The sequence below is a fragment of the Penicillium daleae genome, assembly GCF_028827525.1.
Source record: "Penicillium daleae strain IBT 16125 chromosome Unknown utg000006l_segment0_segment0, whole genome shotgun sequence".
Classification (NCBI taxonomy): Eukaryota; Fungi; Ascomycota; class Eurotiomycetes; order Eurotiales; family Aspergillaceae; genus Penicillium; species Penicillium daleae.
In genome coordinates this window covers 1,080,219-1,097,285 of record NW_026623154.1, presented here as the reverse complement: position 1 = coordinate 1,097,285, position 17,067 = coordinate 1,080,219, and the positions used below count along the sequence as shown (strand labels likewise).

General features: G+C 47.4%; 6 protein-coding genes across 6 annotated transcripts; 3 read left to right on the top strand and 3 right to left on the bottom strand.

Annotated features, from left to right (window-relative positions):
- Positions 1-509: 509 nt before the first annotated feature.
- Positions 510-1,224, bottom strand: N7458_006127 (Zn(II)2Cys6 transcription factor domain-containing protein; the record flags this gene model as incomplete). The annotated part of the gene is made up of 4 exons (XM_056909509.1): positions 510-659; positions 705-878; positions 1,045-1,076; positions 1,119-1,224. 4 exons carry the CDS (start codon positions 1,222-1,224, stop codon positions 510-512), a joined length of 462 nt encoding a protein of 153 aa, XP_056765213.1.
- Positions 1,225-2,558: 1,334 nt separating this feature from the next.
- Positions 2,559-4,082, bottom strand: N7458_006126 (uncharacterized protein; the record flags this gene model as incomplete). Its single annotated transcript, XM_056909508.1, has 2 exons — positions 2,559-3,321; positions 3,370-4,082. 2 exons carry the CDS (start codon positions 4,080-4,082, stop codon positions 2,559-2,561), a joined length of 1,476 nt encoding a protein of 491 aa, XP_056765212.1.
- Positions 4,083-5,955: 1,873 nt separating this feature from the next.
- Positions 5,956-6,655, top strand: N7458_006125 (uncharacterized protein; the record flags this gene model as incomplete). Its single annotated transcript, XM_056909507.1, has 2 exons — positions 5,956-6,089; positions 6,157-6,655. 2 exons carry the CDS (start codon positions 5,956-5,958, stop codon positions 6,653-6,655), a joined length of 633 nt encoding a protein of 210 aa, XP_056765211.1.
- A 2,779-nt stretch (positions 6,656-9,434) lies between these two features.
- N7458_006124 (tetratricopeptide repeat protein) lies at positions 9,435-10,109 on the top strand (the record flags this gene model as incomplete). The annotated part of the gene is made up of 1 exon (XM_056909506.1): positions 9,435-10,109. One exon carries the CDS (start codon positions 9,435-9,437, stop codon positions 10,107-10,109), a length of 675 nt encoding a protein of 224 aa, XP_056765210.1.
- A 480-nt stretch (positions 10,110-10,589) lies between these two features.
- On the top strand, positions 10,590-12,132 carry N7458_006123 (uncharacterized protein; the record flags this gene model as incomplete). Its single annotated transcript, XM_056909505.1, has 3 exons — positions 10,590-11,451; positions 11,505-11,856; positions 12,087-12,132. 3 exons carry the CDS (start codon positions 10,590-10,592, stop codon positions 12,130-12,132), a joined length of 1,260 nt encoding a protein of 419 aa, XP_056765209.1.
- Positions 12,133-12,234: 102 nt separating this feature from the next.
- Positions 12,235-13,302, bottom strand: N7458_006122 (uncharacterized protein; the record flags this gene model as incomplete). Its single annotated transcript, XM_056909504.1, has 1 exon — positions 12,235-13,302. The coding sequence occupies one exon, from the start codon at positions 13,300-13,302 to the stop codon at positions 12,235-12,237; it is 1,068 nt and encodes a 355-aa protein (XP_056765208.1).
- Between the last annotated feature and the right edge of the window lie 3,765 nt (positions 13,303-17,067).

Sequence of the window (17,067 nt, the reverse complement as noted above, 5' to 3'; positions counted from 1 at the left end):
GAACAACAATTTCCCCACTAGCAATGCTCTGTCCCGAAGGTCAAGAATATTTGGAGTCCGCGGTTCGGGACAACCACATTCATAGCCTTGGCCCTGGCCCTTCCAGTAGTCTTGTACCCTGTGTCCTTCGCGGATCTTCACCTATAATTTCACCCCTCCACTGAATCTCATGATGCATACATTGCTCAAATCTGTTGCTTGCGTTTCGCCGGCCGATCATCGTCGCGGTCGGCTTGGAGTGCCCACGTGATCAAATCCACCGTCTCCTCACTTACAGCCTATGTTCACAGATGCCAGTGCATGTAACGAACTCGCACAGAGCGTAACTCTTGACTACGAAAAGGTAGGCGTTCCAGCGCCTGTGACTTTCGTCTTTTGATTTGATTTGATCTCGAATGTGGAAAATTTTCCTGGCCAGTCCCAAAGGATATCTCGCTGCAGGCGTGGAGGACTGATATTTCTATCTCGTTATATCAACATTGGATTTGCCATTCTTTTAGACATGAGGCCTACAGGGGATTAAAAAAGTAGCCCATGCCGCCGCTCGGGTCATTATTATTCCCATGACCATTGCCATAGTAATGAGGATCAGATGGATCACCGCTTTGTAAGAATTCAGAAGGTCGGGGCCTGAGGGCCGCGATGGCGCGGCGCACTTCCTCTCGGTCTGCACCGTTGCGGATCGTTTCGATGAGTCGTCATACCGTGTGTATATTATCGTCTCGAAGGATATCCAGCAGGCTGTCCAGATATGCTCGTTCACTTTCCAGATTCTCTTGCGCTTGCCGTGCGTTAGCCTTGCGTCGTTTGTCGGCTAATTCGTCAAATGTACATTTTCTGTTATGTGCTTGGCATTCCATGCATGGCGCTCCCGTGCACTATATAGTCAACAAAAGATGCACATCTATGCATTATGGGAGCGGTAGTGGGATTTTTCCCCAGGGGAAGGAGCAGAAGGAGAATATAGGAAGAGGGAGTCCGCGGCAATGCGTGGTGGGATGAATAGAAGGAAGGAGTGAATAAGGGAAGAAATAAAGGAATTACCCGTATTCGACGCCTCTGACACTCTTTACAGGCTATCGAGGCCCGTCATATTCGGCCGTTATCTGGGGGCCGACCTCCGTTATTACCACCACTATCGGGTCGTAGCTGGCCTCCGGCCCCGCTACTTAAAGGTGTAGACTGGGGCAGAAGCTTCCTATATGTCCGGCCTATGTCGCCCATCGCACCGGAGACGCCGTAGGAGCAGGGTTAAAAGATATTGATGAGGATTCAGACTCGGACTGTAATTCGAATGCTGAAGCAGACGTTGATGTAATGGAGAAAGAAACAGAAGAAGAAGAAAAAATCACAAGAGAAAAGCGCCGATAGGAATACGAATCAGGGTGAGCCACCATTCAAGAACATACTCTATCCTGCGCGAATCGTATAAACAAGAATCCGTCCGAGTGCAAAATCCCAGGAGCTGACTCGTCTCTACACTAGCCCCTCTCCACAAGCAGTAATTGCTAGAGTGAAAAGGGTTGCTTTTATAGGGCACTAGCCTTGGTGAGGGAAATGTTCGCCACTAAGCCCAAGTCGTCGAGAAGGCTGAATAAGCAATCAATGATGTGCGAACTAACTAACTAATTAACCTGCGGATGGAGTGCTAGGCACCAACCGTACCCTTAAACCTTTCCCGAGTGCACGTGATAAGGCACACGCGGGGCAATCGAAAAACCCCTCTTCTCCAAACAGACTATCGGGCATTTCAGATTCGGCCACCGCTCCATACCTCATGACTCAAAACGTGTTGCTCCTTCTGCAAAATCGTTAAGGACCCGACGAACTATCCGGTACAAATATAGTATCTTCAGGTGAGCATTTTAGGTTAATGCCCACTAAAAATTCACATTGGTTTGCTCGCTCTCACAGGTGTTCCTGACCTAGCAATACAAGCATCATCTCGCATTAGCGCAGAATACCCATCTTTCAAACCCATTCGAGTCTTTCTGTATGTTATGACGTAGAGTCTCTTAGAAATACAGGCTTATACGATATAGGAAATCGTCTCCCTCCACCTATTTCCATGAGCGGGCCCGAAAGCTGCGGAGTTCTTCAACAAGACCTTGAACCTCTTGAACGAACGGTTGTGGAGGAGTTGAAGAGCTGGCTGGTGGCCAATTCAAACGCAGAATGGAAACACTCCCCACGGTTCAGCTTGGTAGAGCAATGTTCGGAAACAAAACTACAACAGATTATACAGCCGCTCGCGCAGGTCTGTCTCTACTTCCTTTCCTGAGCAAGAATCAGGGCTGATAATTGCAGAATTTTACCGTCGCTGCTTTTCGGACATCACACTCGGGATGGGAAGTTAAGGAGGGGGAACTCATCCCAATTTTTGCTAGTCAGGGTTGTAACATTAGATATGGGGATCAAAATTATCCCCTTATAAACGGAACAAAGATGTGCATCTCAAAGAACGCCCGCGTGGAGATCTCCGAGGGAAATATCTTGTATCTAGTATGGAAAGTCAAGAAGATCAATCGGTGAGAGCGCTTCCATCGACGCTGTTATATTTAATTCGGGAGACGGGAAATCTCTTGTTCAAAAGAATGAAGTTGGGAAAACATGGATGATTGTGGGTCAACAACAAATTCGAGGTCGGCCATGTCAAGCAACGGGACGACGAAATCGAGTGCGGTAATGTCAAGGAGTGTTTCTTGAGTTTGTGCAGGTAGAGGGTCGAAGTCCGCGGTCGCAGCTCTGGTCGCCCTTTCTTGGAACTGTTCGGCGGTGGATGTAGAACATGCCGCTGAAACTAGTGTGTCGAATCGAGACCGTTCTTCTTCCATTCTAGACCGGCCAGGCGCGATTCCAGTCCCTCGCTGTGCTTGCTGCGTAATTCCCGGTAGAACAAATGAGCCTTCACCGGGGGATCCGATCTGTGAGACCTGCCACGTAGCGTTGGAAGCAAGTCCCGGACTGGCCTGGAAACACCCCTCGCGTTCGCGCTCCAGAGAGAGCCGAGACTCGAGTATAGGCACTCCTACTGGTCGGACATCTTGCTCGTGAGAAGTAGCTGCGGTGTATGAGGGGCTTAGGTTTTCAGTTCTTCCTCTTTTTTTCCTAGCTGTTTTATGTCCCGGTTCATTTGTTTTCCTTTTCTCTGACGAGCTTTGGGGCATTCCATTGACCCAAACAAATTTTTCGTGGAAATCTAGCAAGACTTTGGCCATTTGGGAGGCTTTGGCCTGTCTGGATTTCTCCATGACATCCATTTCTCGAAGATGTCTTATAACCGTGTCAAAGTCCTCTCCAAGAAGACCTTTCTCATCCCAACTAAAACCTGTTAGTAACAGTAGATTGTGCCATTGGACTGATGCTTACATAGTGTCTGGAATAGAGGAGAAGAAAAGTGGTCCATAGGCTTCATTATCGCCTTCGCTGTCATCGGTTGTTTGACCACTTTTAAGTTCCTGGCAGAAGTGCGCGTGTCTTCGTCCACGTTTGATGATATCCCCATATTTGCGGATATCTTCATGCCCGCTTTCTGAGCTACATATGCCCACGTGAATCAGAAATCGTTTCAGGCTTTCTGGCATGATTCGAGTGTCTGATGCGGGAATTGCTCTTCGGAAAAGCTTGTAAGAGGCGACAGACACAAATCTTTGAAGTATGAGCTGCTCCTGGATGTTGGTGTCCAGCTGAACCGCACCCTCGAGGAAAATCTTCGCTCTGTTTTCGGCCCCATGTTTAGCATATTGTGGCAGTGCTTTGCTAAGTCTTTCCCAGAACTCCAACGGATCCGTTTCGAACCCTTGGAAACGCTCAGCCAGGCTTTTAAGTACTTCGAGACGACTAATACCCAGAACTCTGGTGCGATTTGCACGAGAAGGTGTTGTGCTGGTACTGAATAGGTCACGGAGTGGGACATAAAGCCGTCGAAGGAACTCCCGCTTCTCGTCGTTCTCCAGGACGCCAAAGGGGTGATTCTGTGGGAGAGTCCTTAAGAATTCAATGGCCTCCCCATTTGTGAGTCGCTCCAACCGGCTCTCTTTGTGGATAGATGAGATTTGGCTCTTTTCCTGCTGGTGACGCATCGTAGTTAAGGATGTAGGGAAAGGACGAAGTGGTATCTTCGGAAGGCTCCCTTGACGCAGGCGATCGTTGGGTTGGTCACGTATGGCGCTAGCCAGAAATGACTTTCAAGGGTTCGCGCAAACCCTTCGGAACCCAATCAGGAAAAGCGTGCCTGTAGAAGGCAACTTGGTTGTGGTTCATCCCATGCGGCAAGTGAGTGCTACTGCTCGACCCCGTCCAGTCCGACCGTAAGTGGGTGCTCTAAGTGCATATACACGAACATTACCGCCAAAGATTTAAATACTAATCGAGTGTTCTCGGTGTGATCTACTTTAACAGAGTAGGTACTAGCCATCTCGCATCCTCAAAGAATTTTCGTGGATTTTGTTTTACTCAATACCCAGTGCTGAATCACCAACTTTCATCCGCAGCCAAGGGGTACCTGAGCACCTACATTCAATATTGTTAACTGGAATGTTGGTGAGTGGTGGCACTGGTTACCAACTCAACACAAGAGCAAAGCGTGCTAACCCCGAAAATTTAGTGATTCGCCATGGAAGACAATCTACCCAAAAAGCATAACGCATCGCCTCGTGACTACACACTCTCCCTAGCACCTGCACGAACGGTTTTGAAGCGTAAGAGTCGGGAGGAAATTTCCTGCCATCGTGATCATGTTGCCAAGAAGGAAAGGATCGAAAAGACGCACACAACGGAAGAGCAGAATGCCAATATCTTAATTGAACCTGATTCAGACTGTGAGTCGAATTACAAAGATTTAGAAGCAAGGTCTCAGGCATTACTCAACGATGTGCGAAGTCGGAAACGAAGTACACAACCCAGGGTACGGAAGAAACCCAAAAAAACATGGTGTTGCCAATGCGAGGCTCTAGGAGAATTCATTCATTTGAGATGTCAATGCGGTCATGTCACTAGCGATTGCAGATTATGTGAACACTTTGATTACGAAGGCCCATGTACCTGCTGAAAATACTCCCTTTGAACTTTTTCCGACAGTCCAAAATCCCCCAAAGCATGTTGACCACCATGCACCACTAAGTCCTTTGGAGAGAAATATCTCTGTTCTTCACATTCCCATCTTTCACGTCCTTTGCTGAATGTTGTGCGGACTCTTGCCAGGCAGGAAGGAGGGAATTCCTGGTCCCAATACTTTACTTGCTCAAGCCTCACAATCTCTCTTGAAAAGCCCTGGTTTTGTGTCGCCTTTGCGGTGTCAGCTCTTAAGAATTGCGCGGTATGCAAATGTTTCTAACCTCAATGTTCCCACTTCGATTTAAGCCCTGGCGAACGGGCGCTGGAAGTCGAGGTCCCTCAGGTCGCAGAGGCGGCAAAACGTCGACCTGCCGCTTATTCGAGTTACCTTGGACTTGGTAAGAAATTATTCATATGAAGGTTAAAGATGAATTACCTGGATGATTGTCTGGTTCAGAACCTTTGGGAAGACACAACCAACTGACGTATCCATTCACGGAATTCCGAATAATAGGCCAGAAAGACATTCTGTAGGTTGCTTTTATCGCGAAGAGCTGTAGTATAAACGATCCTGCTAGGTCAAAAGAAGAGATTAAGCTTAATATTTATGTCATAAGTGAATACTACCTACTGATGGCAACATTGTGGACAGGGACGGGCGCTGTAGGGAGCAGAACATAGTAAGTCCACATCTGGAAAGAAAACCTTCTGTTGTGACTACTCTCATCTAATTATCTTCGTATCATAGTCTCAATTATAATTCCTTTAGTAGGGGATATGTTCGGTATGACTATCCTATTATTCGACCCGAGGCGCTCCATGAATATAAGCTGTTTCTCGGCCTCCGCGCCATACTCTATAGAATCATTTCTCTAAGACCAGAGTCCACAAGCAACTACTATGAACGGCAAACGTCAGAGCGCGTCCAGCAGAAACACCCGCACTGCACCCAGGAATGCAGACGGCCAAATTTACTGCAACTATAAGGGCTGTCAGTCCGCACCATCGACGTTCCGCCGTCTTAGCGACTGGAAGTGGGTAACTCTACGTCATTTCATCGACATCTGGCAAATTCCCGATGCTAACTTCAATCTTCCTTAGTAAACACATGGACAAACATGAACGTCCTTACAAGTGCGATGTTCCTGGCTGCAACAAGGTTCAAGGCTTCACGTACTACGGCGGTCTCCTACGCCATGAGCGTGAGGTCCACAAAAAGGACGCTAGCGCGAGAGCGCCGATTTTCTGCCCCTACGAAGACTGCAATCGCAGTTCTGGGAACGGGTTTACACGGCAGGAGAATCTCCGAGAACATCTACGCCGTCGTCATCTGCACACTGACGACGTGAGCGCCGGTTTCTCTATCCTAGTCAATCCCTTGGTTAGCTTGGACTTTCGAGCTAACCATTTGCCTGCTGCGGTTGTTGATACTTGCTATGATGCTTCCCTTAGCGAAACCCTGTCGCAGGCAAATGATAAAGGTAGTCTTCATAACGAATTCGAACAACTGTATCGGGAGGATAGGTTGAAAGGTCGTCGCATAGAGGAACTGGAGCGCAAGGTGGCTGTACTCCAGGCTACGATTGCTCGGTCAACCTAGCTTGACCCGAAGCCACAACATGTTTATAGTTCACCCTAGGAAACCTTGGTAACGAAGGCCTTAGCGTCGGTTAAGTTACATCAAAATAGGACAGCCATTTCAACCCCCTTCGGGTTCCGCTGATTATGGTTGATTTCGATTTTGGATAATGGAAACTCGAGAGACGCCTTAGAGTCGAGAAGCTGCAGCATCATCTCTATCACGAAATGGTCCGGTGAGAGGGATTTGAGTCAAATAGAGCAAACTGATAATGGAAGGTATAAGTACTCGTTCTCTATGGTAGTCTCTTCATTTCAGTTCTCACTCTTTGAAATCGCTTCTCAATGCATACAAGATGAGCCTCCACATGTTCCCACATAATCACCCCCTTCATGATGGTTATGTCTCCGTCGCATGTAGCCAGTCTCAGCAAGACCTTACTGAAACGGCAGTGCCTCTACCCTTCCCAAACGCCAGTTCTCCAGCCACATCTTACAAAGACTGGCTCAAGAATTTCACCTCCGAGATTTGTGGAGATCTGGCATATATCTGGATTGGGCTATTTGAGCCAAAGTTGAACTACTCAGGTGAAAAACCTGCATGGTGGCCGGAGGATGTAACTTGGACGAATCCTCGGCGCATGGTGAAAGAGGGTAAGATATTTGTTACTGACTGGATCCCGAAAGCTGACGAGACAAAGGCAAGATTATACTTCTTGACCATCTGCTACGTGGGAAGTTACTGGAAGAATCCACTAGAGTCACCTTAGAGCTAGAAGCACGTATTATTCAGCCAATTCAGGGTTCATCGGGGTACCAGAGGACCCTTGCTGAGATCCTCGATGCTTTTCAACATCAAAAAACATGCCGAAATGTGTCCTTGAATGAGTCTTTGGAGGGTCGTGAGCGAGGTAGGAGTTACTCCAGGAGAAAGGCTGTGAGAACTTGCTGGAGACATGCATGATCTTCAACCCGTGTTCTTCATATTAGCTGACTCTCCGTTTAGTTTTACCAGTGACATCAATCAAGCAAATCATTAATGTGGACCCGAGCTCCTCCGGGATTTTGGCGAACTCGAGTTGCGAATTTTATGTTGAATGGCAGTTATTTTCTCCAAGAGGAGAGCCGCTGTAAGTGTGTCAACATAACTGAAGCGAAACGATCTGACACAGACACAGACACCATGTGGCTATCACCCGTTGTGCACTCCACGATATATCTCTCGTTTCTTTGGAGGGACCGACACATACTTTATTACAGGAATTCTCAGTGGCCCAAGAAATTCAGGCCGATGCTCGGATGGGTATTCTTAAGCTTGTCGTCGCATATAAGTATGTTTTCTGAGGTTTCTATGCATCTCATAACTGACGAAGACTTCTGTGAAAGCCCGCTACCACTCAGCCAATCTGTGCCTACTCACTCTTATATGTAGGTTATCTTGTCGTTTCTCAGTTTTGAACTTGACTGAGCCCACAGGGCATTTTCAATCAGGATTGCAGCTTCGCTGAATGGCCATATAGAGATGGCGATCGCAAGAGGTTGGGAGGATATTCCTGGTGTCATTGCAGAAATCGAGACTCAGTATTTAGCAACCACGGCTTTGGTGTGAATGGACGTAGTGGCACTGCCGTTGTCGCGGTGGGGCTTGCTGCTCAGACAGTTGATTGGCCACGGCCGGGTATCTATCAACACGTTTTCCGTCCGATACAGAATTTAAATAAATTCCCATCTACAGGCTGCAGAAATGAAATTAAAACTAATACCCCGAAATGGGCGCAACAAACTCGCCTATAAATTCGAGTTGATTACAACAAACAGCCACTACCACGAGCTCTCAAACATGCAGTTAAATGGGCTAACAGCTACGGAAATCTCCCTGGTGGTATACTTCCTCGGAATCAAGGAACAGTTTCTTTATGCCCACAAATATTTGAATCCTCTCAGAGACCTAGACTCTTCCATGACATTTTTCGAAACCCTCATCCAGAAAGGCTGCCGAATCTTTATGTTTGGCCACGATATTCCGGACTTGATGGAGAGAATTCATTTTCCGGCGATCTACTGGAGTAGCTGGATTGCGGAAGCCTTGGACGGAATCATACCACCGCCCAAGATATGGGTCGTCATAATCCCCACAGATCGACTTCAAAGTGGGAGATCAGTAGATTCGGAGAGGGCTCAGTTATTCGATCCTTTAATTCAGCTTCCAGATGGCAAGGACATCTAGAGGTGGCTTCGGACGACAAGCGAGAATCTTCAAACTTATCAACCTCAACGGGAAACAGTACTCGAAATATATGTGATCGAAGACAAGGAAATCGCAGTTTGAAGGACTAGTACTGCGGCTGAAAAAAAAAAATATGTGCCTAGTTAATCTTGTCCGAATATATGCTAGATCAAATCACCAACTACCACCAATACACCGACCTTTGAACCCATTCCCCCTGTCGCGAACTAGTCAGTATTAACTTTGTCAATAAGAAAATCCCTGCAACAGCGTAGATGATACTGTATCAATTGCAAACATTTGTCAGTGTGGTCCTCACTCACAAATAACTGGTACTATATAAGGGCATGTTGAATCCTTCTCTTCTTTTCAACCCTACTTCAAAATCTTCTTATCTTTAATTAATTGGATTTTCCCCATTCCTACCTATATTCGCGACATGTTTACTCCCAATGAAACACGAGGCAGAGGCGAGCCATCTCCAGAAAGTAAAAACTTTACATCAGGACCACGAGAGCTACCGGGGTTGAAAATTCCCGACAAAATCAATGATGATATTCTTCGTGCTATGATCATGGCTTCTGAAGGGGTGACGATTCAGTCTGAAACCAGGCTTCGGGATGCGAAATGTCTCGTCGAGAACATCGTGGGGACAATAGAGGGAATGAAAAAGCAGAAAGATGGGCCGGAGCAAGACGACGACACTTGGATCCTCAGAGCGTACAATGAGATAGCGGCCATCTATGGTCTACTTGGGATGACGCAGCAAGAAAAGGAAATGTCCGAGAATCTTTTGCTCAAGATGGAGGAAAGGCGAGGACCCGATGACTTAGAGACTATGTTCATTGTCCAGCGAGAGGCCCTTCGGTACTGGGAATGGGGCAATCTCAAGGATGCAGTCTTGCTTTTTGAACGTGCTCAAGAGGGTCAATCAAAAATGTTTGGAGAGGACAGCATCCATGTCATCAAAAATACCCTGTGTCTTGCCGCCACTTCTATGGCACTTTCATTGAAATATGCCGGTGAAGGAAGGGATGATTTGAGGATTGAAAAACTTCTGCAGAGCACCAAAGCCTCAAAACGGGTGGAAGCTTGGGAGAAAAAGCAGCTAAGTGGTGATCTTTTTCAAGTGCCAGATGCCTTCTTCTTGTTCCAAGCCACTCGACAGATGGTACAGGGCATGCTTCGAAAGACATTCGAAAGCGGACTTATTCACCGAAGTGTCATTCCCAAAGAATATTTCAATTAGCCTCTGTCTTTCATAAGAGAGGGAAAAGTCCCAATTCAAAAGGGAAAAATCCTCCATGAATTCATAACTATAGTTCAAGCTTAGAATTCTCTTCCCCTCGATCACGTAAGCCGAGTATTAGGATAACCATTATCTCTGTTTTGAAACTAGGTACATCAGAAGAGAAATTTGGAACCACTGTGCTATTCCTGAGATATAATTGACGTTTAGTCACGTGATAGTCACACCGGCCAAGTCGCGCGCAGTGGACGAACCTGATGTTATGCTTTTGTGCTTTTGTTAGCTTCGCATCACTTATGCATCATCGATATTGCTAATTAACACCTGTGGGTTTTGAATTTATCGCATGAACTGCTCTTTAAAGTCATTATCCCCAGTCGTCCTCAATCGTCCTCAATCGTCCTCAATCGTCCTCAATCGTCCTTAATCGTCCTTAATCGTCCCCATTCATCCCCAGTCGTCCTCATTCGTAACTGACACATGGCCAACACGCCAAATATACACCCTGCATGCGACTGTGTTGCGCATCAGACGGACTACCAGGATTGGCCCAGAGAAAATGCAGAGATCAGAATTGCTTCTTGTATGCGAATATGTCCTTATTGTGCGAAGAGGCATTCAAACGCTAGTCGGCTCCGAAAGCATCTGCGTCAGCGCAAATACCGTGAGCGGAATATTTTCATCGCATCAGAGCGTCCTGGAGCTGTCGGCGTCGGGTACGTTGCCCTACCTCAGCGAGGAGCTCTCGCAACATCCAGAAACTCGGGCTGTTTCGGCAATGATTTGAAATATTACGGCCCGATCTTGTCGACAGAGACCGTCCAAGCCGAACCCCAGGAAGACCCGAGTTCCATCTTGCGTGAGATTCAAGGCAACTTCGGCCCTGAGTTTGGGGTACTCATGAAATGCCATCTTTCTTACTGGAACCGCATGTCAGATCAAAATCAAGATCTCTGGTTGAAATCTACATCATCGGTCCCTCGCCTCCTTGACGGCTCCCATTGCTGGCGTGGTCGAGCTCCCCTCGCTCGCGAGCTCTTTATGGACACTATAAAGGAAATATCAACCGAAAATTCGATGACTCAGAAGAGCCCTGAGTCTCGATTTCGGGCTAATTTCCAGGGTGAAGTAGACGAGGCATTTGACCCTTATCTTGTTCTCTCACAGCTTATAGACCCTGACCCAAATAAACCTGCATTTCTCACTGGTTTGCGGCTACCGTCAGTAGACCATTTCGGGTTTCGTTCACCGTGTGATATCTCTACTGTTATAGAGCCGTTCTATGAGACGAACAATCAGGTGAATTTGACCCCAAAATACTCTTTTGTGGACTTGCATACCGGTAGGTCAATATCTCCAATAGCCGTAATGATAACCCTTCTGTTAATTCTTGAGGAGACTATGGTGCGGACGGATTATCAACAGTGATCGGTGATTGCCGGAAAATATGGCTACTTTATCCACCCACGGATAACAATCTGACTGCCATGAAGTCCATTGACGGCCAGCGTGGAAAGTTACTTCGCTTGGCGCATCAATTAGAAGGCGGTGTTCTTGTGGAGACAACATCATCGAATGCGATATTCCTCCCGGCTGGCTGTGTTCATGCCACGTTCACTCTTCAGGGTGGCTACCTGGTGACCAAGGATTTCACGACTGAAAAGTCCCTGAATGCGATTTCAAGCTTTATCGTCTATGGACTTGATGAAAATTTACCGACAGAAGCTCGGGAGATTTGCTTCGATTGGTTCGAACGCTGTTTAGATGTCACTTTATCCCAGCAGCATGTTATAACAGCAGTCTCCGCATGGTTAAAGGCAGGAAAAAAACTGGCAAGTTGGGCATCGACTCATCGAAGGTGGCGAATCAACGTGAGGCGTTTGTGGGAGCATCACTGTCAGGACTCGTTGGTCAGCTGCCCATGCGAGCTTCAAGAGCCGACTCCATTTTTCCAACATTTCTGTTCTGTTCATATAGCTTCATTGCTTTCATCATCTCAACTACGACGTCTTCACTGACATGAAACATCGAGTAAGTCGGCAAATATTAACGCAAAACGTTCAAAACATGTACTTTATTTCTTCGTCTATGAAATGATATTATTTATCAAGCTAAGAGAGTCCTTTCATGACGCCGTCTTCTCGGGTTCAAGGTGAAGAATTCTCTTCATCCACTGAAACCGTTTGTTCCCTATGCTCCAAATACGACGCGACGTGGGGGTCGTGCTGTAGATTGCACTGTAGCATATATTGAACGGTACCTCCGGTAGTACTCGCTCAACAGCAGTGTCCCAGATTGTTATAGTTCGGTTAGTGCTCAGCATGTAGTTGTAGCGAACTCCGGATGGCCACATTTGATTCAGATTCGCAAGAGCCGACGAAGGGACAGCACCGTCAACCTTAAGCTCATCAAGGATGTCCTCTCTTGTATATAGCCAACAGTAAACCACAACAAACCGGCCATCGTCAAGCCTTCGAAGATCAGATACCTTGGCGGGGGCGGTGCTGTGTCCGGTATCTACATTGACAATATCTCCACGGCGGAGAGTCCACGAACCAAGAGGGGCTACGTCGACCCTCCGGAGACACTTCCATGGCTTGGCGCCATTGATTGGGAGCGGTTGGAGGTTCTCGACTCCCTCTCGCGACACGACGTAGAGCTCTTGGGCTGGCGCTGCCAACCAAGGTCGGCAAACAACAATCCCTAACCGTGTGTAGCACAAAGTCTCCAGCAGCACCCATTCGCAGCAAACCCGAGCTAGATTCAATGCTGCTGTAGCTTGAATGGTCTTGGATGTAAGTAACGATGAAAAGAGACTGAGCTTCTTACAGACGATAGAAAAAAATCTCGAGACTGGATCGGAATTACAAGATGGCGGGAATTCCTCATCTGCTTCATACGCGGTGGGCGGATTATCAAATATGCAGGCAAACGCCTTGCCCAAGGGAGTGTCCATGTCACCAGTTTCAACAAGCTTTGAGTGCATGTCCTCGAGGCAATCTTCGAGAATTTTCTTCACACCATCGACATCGGGATATTGCTGTGCCGGCTCCGGAATTCTCAAGTTGAAAGAGGTCTTATTGAGGTTGTCAGTGGCATGTGATGGAGTGAAAATTTGAGAATCGAAGGTATCGGTATGTGGTGCAGAATCATCACTAGTGCCCTCATTGTCTTCGTTCTTGTCTATGTCCATCGCTTCGGGATCGTGACCATCAAAATGTATCCACGGAGTAAAGTCAACATCGTAGGGGAAGTTGGGCCCGGGGGAGATAAAGGGAGAGGTCCTTATAGCAAAGGTCAGTAAAAGGTCGGTAAAATTTCAATTTGAAGTTTTGACATTGTGGCCGGTGCTCTGTGGCGATCTATTTATAGTAATGCAAAAGGAGGACTGTTGATTACCGTCGGGGCGTTGCTCAGCAAAATCTTTGGGATACACATCAGTCGAGTAGGCACTTGTTGAGACAAGAGGATCTAGCTGTGTTATCAAACCTGATGTGTCAACGGTGCAGGAAAGGACATCAGGCGCAGTTTCTATGATCTTATCCCTCGCTCGATCATCAAGGCTTGCAAACGCAGCAAGGTGTATCGCAAAGGATTGCGCAAACTAGGGATTTGTCAGTCTCCGATACGACATGACCTGGTGATCTTGGCATACACTAGGAGAGGCTGTCCATCGGCGATATATGTGGGCTCGATCAGGAAATAGCTACGGGAGATAGAAACGTGAGTATTGATTCTCTGGATCTTGAACCCCACTCACCAGGATATTAGCATGCAGGAGAGTTGAAGACGCAGACATGGTGGTTGGGAGATGAGGAACGAGGAAAGAATCGAGAGGAGTGGTTAGGAACCCCAAGTACAATTCTGCCGTCTCCTTCCGGTTTCGTCCCACACCAACCTCAAAACATGAGTTTCGCTGGAAAACGTGAGGGCACAGTTAGCGTAGTTCTTCTACAAATGAAGTTTTAATACCACAGAATTTTTGATACTAGTGGATTTTTAGTACTACTTGAGGTTTTAATACTACTGAGGTTTTAAAACCACTGTAGTAATAAAACTATCCAATCGTCGATGAGGATTAGCCGATGAACAGATCTTAGCTCCTGACATACGGATCATTATATCAAGACTTGGCACTCGTTCCCAGCAGTGAAACCAGCACAAGATAGTGACTGGGATTTGAAGAATCTGATTATGGTAGGGGATTCGACAGTCTTGACTTGGCTTATGCCTCTCAGCACAAATCTATATTATCCGGAGTTACAGCTGTAGACGGGTCTCGCAAGTCTTTGTACCTGAGGCCTCCACAGATTTAGGAAGAGCGTTTCCTGGCCTATATGGTTCCCAGGCCGGAAGAGACACATATCCAGTACCTTAAGGCCTATCATGTAAAAGAGCTGTGGAACTATGTCCAGGCGGGCTTCGAGTCTAGAGATGTGGGTCTGCGGTTGGGAAGCTGGGGTGGGAAGGCTTTGGCTTTAGGCCCCGTGATCTAGAGACGTTTATTTGAGGCTAGGTTCCTCAGGCCGCGGCCGTGGATCCACTTTGGACGTACGTCCACAGCCCCAAGTCCACCACGACTTTCAATCTGTCAACTGGCCGCGTATAACTCATCTGACCCAAGTGTATCAAGGCCGTTGTTCGGTGAATTTTTGAGGCGCGTCCAGCAAAGTTGAAACCATTTTTGCGACATTGTAGACATCTGAAAGATAGTGATCGGGTACTTCATGGAGAAAGGATTGAGAAGATCTTTGGGTTCCATTAACATGTCTCGAGTTACTATGTGTCTTAGGTAAAGAAACTTGCAACCAACCAGGTCTTACAATCCGTCCGGCCGCCAGTTAGCGATCTGGTGGCCTGTTGGGTCCTGGGACCGCTTTCTCAGGACCTTTTAGATCACTAGTCTTAGGTTCTGAGGCGGCCGATTATCATCATCGCGGTCGGCTGTTGAAGCAAATGCCTACGGGGATACAGGTAGACTGTAGAAATTGCAAAATATGATGCGTTTTCAAAAATTCGTTCTGAGCTGGGTGGTGTTCCTGCTGGAGTCCCCGGTCTGGTCAGCGGAGTCCCTCCAGCCAGACAGGGGACTCTGGCCAGACAGGGGACTCCGGCCAGAGAAGGGACTCCGGCCAGACAGGGGACTCCGGCCAGACAGGGGACTCCGGCCAGACAGGGGACTCCGGCCAGAGAAGGGACTCCGGCCAGACAGGAGACTCCGGCCAGACAGGAGACTCCGGCCAGACAGGGGACACTGGCCAGAGAAGGGACTCCGGCCAGACAGGGGACTCCGGCCAGACAGGAGACTCCGGCCAGACAGGGGACTCTGGCCAGAGAAGGGATGAAAATGATTTCCTGGAGAGTCTTATGAGCGGTTCCATACCAGGAAACTCGTCTTGAGGCGGGAATTGCCTCGGGAAGGCTTACCTAAGACAAGGCATCTAAGAATAAGCTTATGAAACGAATCTCCTCTGATTGTATTCTTGAGAATCCTACGCTCTCGAAGTCTTAGTCACATGATGGTCCTCCCTAGAAGGTATCATTCTTAAGAATCCCCTCCCCTACCAGATCTCGTACCAAGAGAACCTTCTTGTGCCCAAAATGTTCTTGAAACATCAAACATCCCAAGATCGGTGTCTTAGATCGTATCCACTATCAAGAATCCTATCTCATATTCGAGTGAGTCCTAAGACATTCTTCAGTGATGACATCAGCATAGGATGACCGTTGTAGCAGGTCTGCGACTTGAAGAACAGTCTCCCATATCTCTTACAGACACTCTACAGACGCTCTACAGACACAATCCTCATAGAAGGCTATTTCCGGGCATACAGCATTTCCTCATCGTACATAACGTTTACATATATAGAAGTTTTTGAAGGGCTAGCCAGAGATGTTCTGCCACTCGACACTACTGGCGCAAGAAAGGCTAGTGGGTACTGTAAAAATAATCACCGCCATCCCGTCAGCCTTTGTGCGAATTCTCAAACAAGGGGGACGCGGCGCTCTAGCATCGTAAACATCTGATTGAGAGCGATCGCGTTTCATCATGACAGTTCTCGAATACCAATGCTCCATGATTCATGAGCTATACCGGAAAGAGAACTAAAAGGGTGTCGCAGAACCAAAAGGGTGTCGCAGGACCAAAAGGGTGTCGCAGGACCAAAAGGGTGTCGCAGTGGCTCAAATGAGCCGCTTTAGTAATCACAGGCATCCACTTTCATAGTATAGGTATGCGCTTTGGATTCAGGGGTCCGTTTTAGAAGTCGCAGGACCAAGAAAAGTCTCGCAGACGATTCAACCTATAATCAGCTAGCTAGGGTTGAGGATAACTAACAGTCAATGCTGATTGGTTAGCTTGTTTCACCTGAGCCAACAACATTAAGAGCTGCCTAAGCGTTCGCAGCTCCAATTACTATGCCCCTCAAGGCGCCTCTGGCTCACGTTCTGCTATTGTAGAGCGAACAGCTAGATTCGCATACTATGCCACTCAGTCAAGAAGGCAAGATCGTGGTTCGTTGGCCCTGAGAGATTATGGTGCCACATGGTGGCCTTTGGGGAACCAAAAGGCATATTTTCGCAATTTCGCATTTTGACATTTTCTCCTTTTCGATTTCTCAACCTCAGTGCTTAATATAATAAGTAGCATCGAACCTGTTGCTCCATCTTTTACAGTAACTTATTCGAACCCTTTATCTCACAATCATTATGGCCAAGACCCCTCGCGAGCGATCGAAGGCTTCTACTACGGAGAAGAAATCAATTCGACAGAAAAGAGACCGGCGGAAGATGACCCTTGAAAATAAGTCGCAAGAGTATAGCGAAATGTGCGGGGCGGATGTCTGCTTAGGCATACGGATTCGAGAGTCAGGACAAGTATTTATTTTCTCCGCAGACTCATCGGGGTTTTGGTCATTCCTCAGCTCTCAATTAGTATGTCCTCTCGAAACTCTCCGTG